At 32.5% G+C, this 10,990-nt stretch overlaps 1 protein-coding gene across 1 annotated transcript; it reads right to left on the reverse strand.

The window, feature by feature from the left end:
* Window positions 1–1,900: 1,900 nt before the first annotated feature.
* On the reverse strand, window positions 1,901–7,813 carry LOC110683068 (NAC domain-containing protein 17-like). The gene is made up of 4 exons (XM_021859415.1): window positions 7,350–7,813; window positions 5,560–6,140; window positions 4,445–4,892; window positions 1,901–2,433 (listed from the first exon to the last, which is right to left on the reverse strand). Exons 1-4 carry the CDS (start codon window positions 7,519–7,521, stop codon window positions 2,060–2,062), a joined length of 1,575 nt encoding a protein of 524 aa, XP_021715107.1. The 5' UTR covers window positions 7,522–7,813; the 3' UTR covers window positions 1,901–2,059.
* Between the last annotated feature and the right edge of the window lie 3,177 nt (window positions 7,814–10,990).

The following is a 10,990-nucleotide window of genomic DNA, read 5'->3' on the forward strand; positions in this document are numbered from 1 at the left end:
TTAGCACTCGCTCAATCTTGTTGGAAAAATACCTGTTAATTCCATGAATAATAATAGACAAATCAAGAACTTCCCTGGAACAAATTCGATCGCCATACTCGAATCAAAGACCTGTCCTCCTTCAGTTGTGCCGTGGTTTGGTACCCACTGACTTAGAAGCAAAATACGCCACCATCGGTACAGGTATCCCAGCAACGCACACCCCCCAAGTTTTACACAACGACCTCCGCAATTCGTGTACCCGAACTCGAAGGTTGGAATTGCTCAAGAACTTTTCAAATCTCAAAGGGTAGGTTTGTGTTTTATGTGTTTTTTTCAAACGTTATTTTTATTGAAAAGACTCTTGTTTGTATTTATAAAGTTCCAATACAAGGAAACCAATAAATTCAAACAACCTATCACATTATGTTGTGCCCAACTAGGCCCAACTAATAGCCACTCTAAACAATATTATCTGACACACACGGTCATGTAGAAGAGGGTACACGACCGTGTAGACAAGTTCGTCTGCAAAACCACACAACCGTGTAGAGTAAGGTACACGACCATGTATGACACACGGTCATGTAGTACAAGGTACAGGACCATGTAGTGGATAGTTGTACAATAATGAGTTTTCAACCAAGGAGTTACTCTCACCTGCTCGGTCGAACAAACCAACCCGACGCAGTCTGAGATTAAACCTTTCCGGTTGCATTACTAACTCCAACAATCCCCCACTAATGCAAACGGACTAGAGATCATGAAATCTGAAAAATAAATGAAAGTCTTAGTACTTAAATACTAGTTCACTTATCCTCCATTAAAACAGCTTGAGAGATTTCTCTACATTGAAGCAGCCTCTTCAGAGGGGGGGGGGGGGGGAATGTACTACCAAAGAAGAATAAAAAACAATTAAAAACTTAAGGAAATTAATCATTGAAAATGCAAAACAATCAGAATTCTAAAATTAAAAATCTCCACTATACTAAACTTCACACATAAAAACCCCACAAAAACAAATGAATAGGATGGTTCTTTATGGTACTAAGGAGCAATGTACACTACAAAATTATATAATAATAATACGAGGACTTTTTAATAATCAAATTTTAAATAAAATTATTAATCGAAACTTTAAAATTATCAAAATAAAAATTACAAAAATTGAAAAAGAAGGTGGACCTTTTGAATTAAGAACAACAATAGGGTATTTACTTCCAGTTACCAGACTAGCAATTGTCATATGTAAGCTGATGTTAGAGGAAATATTTCTGCATCTACAAACACAAAAATCACACTAATCAAAACCGCCTATAATTGAAGGGGAAACCATGAGCTCCAAGCTGCCAACAAAACCACAACTTAACTAGAGTGACAGTGCTCGCCAGCGATGGAATTGGGGAAACACCGATCGTCGGTGGGCCGGAGGCTAAGAGAAAAGCGGTGGTGGAAGGATTTACCCTTAAGTAGAGATTCTGTTTTGAGGCAAGTCATCAGTTAATGCCTTCTGTTTCTTTCTTTCATTTTTCTTTTTTTAAGAAAACACTTTTAACAGGTTGTTATAGGTTACAATCAGAAAGTTTACCTCTGGTGGGTACCTTAGTACCTTATTTGCTACCTGTCAAAGTTCAGTACCTAAGGTGTTCAGTACCCTCTATTATTATTTACTCCCATACCAGTATACCACCCTAGTATGGATCTAACTCCATTCCACTCCATACTCGTACGTTGAACCAAAAGACCCATAAGGTATTCCACTATTCCCTATCCTTGCCAAGTCTCCTTAAAGTCGTGATAGTATAATCCTGCTTCTCAAATAAAAATTTCAAGGTTTGGACTCCGTAGTATGAATTAAGTCTCCTCTCAGATAATATAGCATACATTGAACCCAATATTGAGCAGATAGAAAGCTAAAAAATTTAGCGAACAGGTTAATCTAATATTCAGATTTGACTAATAATCAATCATGTATAATAACACCAGCAATTGCTGAAAAAAATTACATATATACTCTCACAATTCTCCTTCGGTTCCCACAAATACATACAATTATGAGGGCTCCAAGGGAAAATAAATTTTACAATTTCATGCGGCAATGTAATTTTCCAAAAGCACTAGCATTTGAACCAATAAAGACACATACTATAGCAAATAAGGCAGCCAAAAACGAAAAAAAGAAGTATCCTTTCAACCTGCTTCCTGCACTTGTACTCGAAGATTTACTATTGATACTACCTGAAACTGCGGGTATGATGATTTTAGAACTCATTTTTAACCTACTGAAACTAGACATCCGCTGAAACGCCTTGTTCAACAAGGCACTATCAGCAGCTGATGCTGGGGCAGCAGGTATGGAGTCCACAAATGACCATAAAGAAGACCAAGATTGAGAACTTTCAGCCTCCTGATTTTGCTTTTGATTTGATTCAGACATACCATCATATACAACACCTGATGGACATACCCAAAAACCTCTATTATCAGCAAAATTAGTCTTTCCGAACCGATCAATTACAAGCAACCATCTCCATTGCACACACACACACCCACACCAAAACAAAAAAAAAAAAGAAAGAAGAAAAAGTTAAAAAAAAAACTTTGAATTTTCCACCACTTGAATGATGAAACTAAAGGAAAAGGTTAAGAAATTGAAAAGTTATAATCCTTCCGTTCTTTTATGTTCTATATAGAGTACTATAAGCACGCATATTAAGAATCTGTCAACAATGTAAGTGGGTATAAGATAATTAAGATAAATAAGAAAGAGAAGATAAAAGATGGGTTTGTGAAAAAAAAAAGTTAAATCAAGTAATAGAGTGTGAGGAACGGTATAATTATTGTAGAGTTCAGGAGATAAGATGGTAAAAGGGATAAGTAAAATATAGAACAATGCAAAATGAATGAACTAAAATAGTAAGCGAGAACAACAAAAAAATAACAAAAGGAAGTATGTTCAAGAACATATAAATATAAAGTAAATAAATGAATTGTTGTGATCACAAGAGTTAATTTGGCTATAAAAAAATACTTCCTCTGTTTTTTAATAAATGCAACATGTCCATTTGACACACATTTAAAGAAAGTGATTAGAAAATGAAAATTAACAAATTAGCAATATAATATGAACACCGCTAAGAGAAACATGTTGTGTTACATGTTGAACTTGTAAACAAAACTGAGGAGCTACATTTACTAAACATAATGCATCATGCCAAGTTGAAGTGTTACTCCCTCCGTTTTTTTTTTAAATGCATCCCTTTGAATTTTGCACTATTCACATACCATGTTTGACTTAATTTTTTTTTACTATTATAAAATAAATAAATGCTATTATATAATATATCATTAGATTAGTTGCAATGTCTATTTTCATAATTTAATTTTCTTATAATTTTCACTAATAAACAATTAAAGATATTAATGGTCAAAATTACGTCTCGACAAATGAAAGAAACAAAGGGAGTAGCATGGAAGACCTTGTTTGGTATTTAGTTCATTATAAGTTATAACTAGTTGTTTATATTAGAAACTTTGACTAGCTGGTAGAATAAATGTTTGAAAAGAAGTGTGATAAAATTAGATAATAAATAGCAGTTATTTTGTTGCTTAAAATATTGAAATGACAAATAAAGACTTTTGTGTGTGTGTGTAAAGACATATAAATTGACAATATTGATAATGAGATGTAAATATAAACAACTTAAGATAAAATAGTCTTTTTATTGTAAAATCTTCTATTTGAAAAAGCTCCAAAACTAAGCTCATAAAATAAGCTCTTTACCAAACAACCAAAAGAAAATATATTTTATAAAACAGTCAACCCTCTATGTTGATCAACAACAACAAAGTCCCAAAATGATTTGGGGACGGCTAACAGGAATCGTCACAAGGAACCGAGCATAGCAAGACAATTGATTGAATATAAGTAGGCGGAAAAAAATGTGTAAAGCGAAAAAACCAAGATACGGTATACAAACTAAATTTAAGAGTTTAAAAGATTGGTAAAAGGATATGTTAAAATAAATAAATAAAAAGGAAAAATGGAGTAAAACACATAACGGTTTGAGTTAACAAAGGAAATAAGTAGAGGTTGATATTAATTTGAATAAAGCTGATTTTGATCAAATAAGCTAATATTTGGCAAAACTCTCTTTACCAAACAACCCCAAAATCTAACTAAGATAGTAATTTGGATCTGACAGACCACCATATACAACACATACACATACCCAAAAACCTCCAAAAAAAACTAGTCTATGTGAGCCGATTGAGGACAAGCTGCCATCTCCATTTCAATATACAGAAAACATCAACAATTTTCCACCCAATTGAATGATTAAATGAATAGAGTGACTCATAAGGGTGAGTTTGACTGGTCAAAAGTATATAAATCCGGTCTATCTACTTAAAATAATGCATCATGCTAGGTCGAAGTGTTAGCATGGAAACTGTGAGTATGTACCTGTTGATGGTACTGTGGAGTTGACGACGCATAAATTCGGCTCATAAGTCCACGTCTCACTAACTAATTCACTTCCTTGTGACTGTGACCTATGGTATTGAAAAGGCATTGTCGGATCACTAGCTGCCACTTGATGTAATATGGCATCAGCATCATAATACAAATCAAATTCACTCAAACCATCTTCCATTCTGAAGTGCGAATCCCCCTGGATTTCTCCATTAGTAGGCTGTGAATTCTGAAGTGTAAATTCCCCATCTTCCATTCTAAAGTGTGAATTCCCCGAGATTTCTGCGTTAGTTGGTTGTGAAAGCGATGTACTGAGGCCTTGGGCAGGTCCTGGACTGAAAAGATCATCCATCTCGATAAAATCATCATCCCGGAAAAAAGTACTAACTTCCTCAAACGATTGATTCGTCACCAAACTATGATCTTCTTCACCAATAAACTGAAACATAAATAACACGCAATTTCAGCATAAAAGTTCCATAAAAAATAAAGAATAATTATAAAAATAATAAATAAATAAATAAAAAGCAGAATTCAAAAGTTATGCTATAATTATGGTGAGAAGCTAAGGTACATTCAGTAACAAGTACATTAGGTTTTCGTTAAAAATACAATAAACTTTTCAGGTTTAATGCCAAATGAGAATTGATAACATCGTATGTGATTATAAAAACAAATGAGAATGATCTTTGCAGGTGTACCTGACATGCTAATCACACAGGTCCATACAGATTTTCAGCATTTTTATTTATAATTAAATCCTAATAAACAAAAAACACAGAAACCAGAAGGAATATATAGACACAAGGAGCGAGAGTAAAGTCAAAAGGATTTCTAGCGCCATTTTGAAGCTCCATGGCAACTTTAGTGCTTTACGTTGATAGCGAAGAGAGAGGGAGAGACAACATGTGGGACTGATTGGTAAAGGGGACAAGCTAGGGTTTTTTTTTTTTTTTATCTTTAAATTTTACCAAATTGCCATTAGATTTAGTTGATAATACGTTATAGATAATTCTCACGACCCTTGCTACTTTATAAGCCTGACTATATATATTAACAAAAAAAAAAAATTAAAGTCAGCATTGACGATGGAAAACACAACCAACCTGAGACAGAGCTTGATCAAAGTCGTCGTCATCATTTAGTGGCAATGGTGCAGGCTCATTAAGCACACCGTTCAAAAACTCATCAATGTCATTCACAGAATGATCTACCTGGGCATTCTGACAAATATCAATTGGAGGAATACTGACCATCTGCTGGGCAGTATAGAGCTGGTTGCAACTGGACGTGCTTTTTGGGTAATCATCTTCAGGCCAATCCTCCTCCTTAAAAGGGGCTCCATACTGCTCACCGTTCTTAGGACCTGCACCACTCTTCTTAAAGACCTTATAAATCACATAGTAATTAAAAACATTTTTGCACCTCTTCAGCTCATCTTCCTCTAATACATACTCGTGCATAACCCAGTCCGTGCGTTTGCCACTAGGAGCACGACCCAGGTAGAAAACCAAAGTTTTCTTGATACCAACATTCCTGGCATTACAGGTAATAGCACGGTCCTTTCCAGTTGCTTTCCAATAGCCTTGTTTAGTAGCTCTGTTTGACCTTGATCCATTTGGGTACTTCCTATCCCTGGGGCTGAAAAAGAACCACTGCCGATCCCCATTCTTCAGTAAAGATAGCCCTGCATCCAAATTACACAAAAGTCTTATTAATAACCGGTTGTTCAATGCACAAGATATTCATGACTTAAACAATAGTCTATTAACGATGTGCGCAAAAAACAGTGATATCATCAAACTCAGTCAAACCATGACATCGATGAAAACTAATCTATTCTCATGACTACATGAAATAGCAGGACTATTGCTAAATGACTTTTTGCACAGCGACAGATGTTGCCATGTTATTATTAAAATTAAACCTACGAACCATCTACAATCTTTAGTAAACAACATATAAGATAACATCAGTTACTACAAACTTCGATCAATTAAACCATCACCCCGCGCACACACGAACACAAATTCAAGATCTGATCAACATTACATAAAAAATGTTACCAAATCGCATAAATTCCGCTAAAGAGATGATCTAATAATTAAAACCTATCAAAGATGAGAAACCCTACACATAATTACACCACAATAAAATATATATATATATATATATATATTTATAAAAAAAAATAAATAAATAAATAAATAAAAACAAAATCACTATGCTCTTTAGTAAACAACATGCAAGATAACATCGACTATTAGACATTTCGGTCAATTATCCATCACCCCCACATACAAATTCAAGATCAGATCAACATAACACAAACAAGATCAAAGAAATACCCACCAAATCGCATGAATTCCGTTAAAGATGAGAAACCCTACACATAATTCACATACAATCAGACAAATTAACTTATGGCCAAGTTCCTTAAATCAACCAAATTTTGGGGAAAAAAACAAGATTATAAGAGGTCAACATCCCGAATCAAGAATCAACAAAGAATCATCCAGAATCAACAAATCTTCCATGAAATCACACCGATCAAAAAAATTTGAAAAGTCAATAATCATGAAAAAGAAACAAGATCATCACACCGCGTAAATTTACAAAAACCCTAAATGAAATCAAGATTCATCATGAAAAAAAAAACCTAAATGAAATTCAACAAACCTTTCAGAATGAACAATCAAGAAAAGAAACAAGATCAAAGAATTACCCACAAACAAGAAACTTCACAAAAAACCCCAAAATCGAACGATCAATAAAAGAAACAAGATCAAAGAAATACCCACAAACAACAAATTTCACAAGAACCCAAGTTGAACAATCAACAAAAGAAACAAGATCATAACATCAAAATTGAAATTTTGTTGAGAAAGAAACATACCAGGTAAATCTTCAGGTTCGAACTTGTAAACATCAATTTCAGCGATAATATCAAGCTTCAAAGAACGACGAGAGACTTTGCGTTTGAGATAATAGAGGATTAATTCTTCATCAGTAGGATGAAATCGGAACCCAGGTGGCCATACTTCGTTAGCAGAAGAAGAAGCCGCCATTGATGTTGAAAGTGGAGAGTAGAGAGAGAAAGTAAAGACTAAAGAGTAGAGAGGGAAAAAAATATTAAAAGCGGTAAAAAATAAAGGGTCAATGGAAAGCCCTTATGAAGGAGAAATGGATGTGATGTAAATGACGAGTGACCCTTTGCGTGTAAGTTTCCAGCTAATTTTTTTTTTTTTTTTTTTCTCTTTTTCCTTTAGTTTTTAAACCCTCCATCCCTTAATTACAAGCAAATATTCCATTTTGGGTGTCCCAAAAAATTATACTTATTTCTATACCTTAAGGAACCTGTAAGAAGGTACGTTCCGATTTTCATTTAGTTTTCATTTCGTGAGTCCCTTCGTCCCTTAAATCCTTAATTACAAGCAAATATCTTATTTCAAAAAAATTAATTACCATTACTTACATTTTATCTTTCTCATAGAAAATACACATATTTTAAAAAAAAACATTAGTTACTTTTTATCTTTCCTATACAATATTCTATACTTTTTATTATTCTCATGTAACATTCTCTACTTTTTATCTTTCCCGTAAAATATTCCTCAACTATTTCCATCCACCTTAATTTCTGTGTTTTTTGAGATATTTGTCTGTATTTAAGGGACAGGGGGAGTAGTTTCTTTTTTTACAGATTATAGTCAAAAGTATTCTATAAAAAAAATGTGCAAGGGTTATAAAGTTCTTATAGCATCTCCAATGCTTGTAGTTAGGAACTTGCTTGCAATTTAGAAAAGTGCTTCCTCCGTCCCATAATAATTGACACAGTTATCATTTTCGTCCGTCCCACAATATTTGACACGTTACTAAATATGGAATGGGACCACTAATAAAAAAAATACTCTCTTTGGGACTACAAACCCCAAAACCAATAAAATCATACATTTTCTCTCTCCTCACTGCCCCCACCATCCCTACTTTTTGTTTTCTTACCATTTAAAAATACAAAATAAAATCTTTTATATAATAAACAAATGTTTTAAATGGACCCATTTGTAGTATTCTTAAATTACGTGTCCACCCTAATGTCCCAAGTATTATGAAACGGAGGAAGTATTTTATTAGATATCTTTCACAACAAAAAAAAAATAAAAAAATAAAAAAATAAAAAAACCCACCTAATGTAGGATAAATAAAATACGAAGTATATGCTTTAAAAATATACTCTGTTTTTCTTTTTTTATACTGCCGGTAAGAAAAAGGGGATAAAATTAGAGAAAAGCGACATAAAATAGTGGGCTGAGGGTAAAGTTAAATAGAAGAGAGATGACAAAAGTCAAAAACGCCTTAATTTGGTGGAGTGTAGGTACATACTAGTCTTTCCTTAAAAAAAGAAGGTAAATACTAGTCTATGTATTAAGAGGATAAATTAAAAATGCAAGGAGGGGGAGAAAATGGGTATAAAGTAGTTAATCTCTGTTTTGGTCAAATACTCAAGGTTAGACACCTTCCATGAAGGTGTGTTGTCTTTTTTGGGAAGTTTAGATTGGTTGTTATCATTTGTTTTTAGTAAGTTTAGATTAGATTGATTGTGAAATGGTCATTGGGGTTTACAGTCAAAAAGGATGAATTTGGTGCATGAATGATAATCACCGATTCAAATACTTGCTCCATTTCTCCTGGACACGTATATCAATGTTAATCTTATCAATAATATCTTTAATTATCAATAAGTATAAATCCTAACAATTGAAAATTAATAATCTATTCATTAAAACGATTCCAACAAGTACCCACAAGATTATATTTTTTTTCCTTATATATAAATCACAAATATTAGTCAAGGTAGCACAAATGAATAGTGCAAAAAATAGAAAGGGAGCATGTATTTAAAAATGGAGGGAGTAGTCATTTAGTAAATGATAGTGTAAAAAATATAGCTTGAAATATCTCTTTTTTATTTTCTCTTCCAATGCATTAGAAATTTAATTTCCTAGTAAGAAAGGTTTACTACTATTTTCTTTTTCTTATCTTTTATATATATAAAAATCGTCAAAATAGATAACGTATAACAAAATCGAGACATTATTTTAACCACATATTGTGGAATATGAAGTACTTCGTTCTTTTATAGCTATTCAATTACCGTAGATACAATTTACGAAAATATAGAAAAATATGAGTGGATGTAATTCGATAAAGTATGATAATGTGTGATTCTTGGAAAAAAAAAGGGGGGGGGGTATGATAATATGTGAGATATTGTACAAAAATTAGGGGAGGTTAAGAATAATAATAAAAGGTGAATTAATTTAAATCTATGAGTGTGTAATAAGTATAATGATTGTGAGGGTAAACGAGCAAAGATGGTAAAGGGGCAAGCCTAGAAGAATAAAGTAAAGTGAGTATGAAAAAAAAAAAAAACATATAATAGGACATAGGATTAGAAATTTGGAATCAAATGAGGAGCAATCAATATGCTACATGACGTATGGTGCATTCGGTATCATTGTCAGTTTTTAATTTTGAGTTTAAAATCGATAATGCATACACAAATCGCATTAATTTTGAAAATTGGCTATAGAAATCATTACTTTTTCTTGTCTCCATAATTTTGTTTTAATAATTAGATAAAGTGATGATTTTAAATTAAAAAAAATGCCCTTAAATTAGGTATAAATAAGAACAATGGTGGTGTTGAGTGTTAAACGTTTCTCTCGTAAATATATAAATTTGGAATAAAAGGATGTTAAGGGTGAAGTTTTGTAGGTTACATTAGTAATTGGAGTAGGTGATGCTCTAGCTGTTGCATGTATATTGAGATTGTTTTGAAAATTGCTCGGATTTGAGAAGAATTTTTGTGTTCAAAGTAATATGTTTTTTTTTGTTTTGGGTAACCTAAAATACACTTCCTTTATTTTTAAATAACGTTTGCAACACAACTTTTTATCATGTTATTTAAGGAAATAATTAGAAATAATAAACAAACGAAAGGTATAAATTTAAAATCGTAACAACTTATCGGTGATAATATTATTTCGATCAATTTGTTCATTTACCTAGTCAAATAAATCTTCAAGAAAACCACAACTACAGAGTTTATTTTACATCAAACCACACGTGAGAATAAATAAATATGGTAACAATCGATTTCAGGATCTCCTGAAATTGAGAGGGAAACTCTACACAAGAGGGATAATAATAACAGGGTTTTCGGGTAGGAACAAAGTTACTCGTATAAATAAATACGGTAAAACTACTATCTCCATTTTTATTTATGGTCTCGTTTGGTTTGATGTAAAATGTTTACTTGCAAAAATAAATACGGTAAAACTACTATCTCCATTTTTATTTTCAGGTAGGAACAAAGTTACCCGTATAAATAAATACGGTAAAACTATTATCTCTTGAAATTGGGAGGAAAACTCTACCTTTCGTTTGTTTATTATTTTTAATTATTTCCTTAAATAACGTGGTAAAATGTTGTGTTGCAAGTATTATTTAAAAATAAAGGAAGTATATTGTAGG

This window comes from Chenopodium quinoa, unplaced genomic scaffold (genome assembly GCF_001683475.1).
Source record: "Chenopodium quinoa cultivar QQ74 unplaced genomic scaffold, ASM168347v1, whole genome shotgun sequence".
In the NCBI taxonomy this organism is placed as follows: Eukaryota; Viridiplantae; Streptophyta; class Magnoliopsida; order Caryophyllales; family Amaranthaceae; genus Chenopodium; species Chenopodium quinoa.

Excerpts from the sequence above, each read along its gene's own strand:
- LOC110683068 (XM_021859415.1), bottom strand. The coding sequence starts at position 7,521 with ATGGCGGCTTCTTCTTCTGCTAACGAAGTATGGCCACCTGGGTTCCGA. Across the intron at positions 6,141-7,349 it reads CGAACCTGAAGATTTACCTG|GGCTATCTTTACTGAAGAAT; the intron begins GTATGTTTCTTT and ends ATTTGGATGCAG. Across the intron at positions 4,893-5,559 it reads TTGATCAAGCTCTGTCTCAG|TTTATTGGTGAAGAAGATCA; the intron begins GTTGGTTGTGTT and ends TTTATGTTTCAG.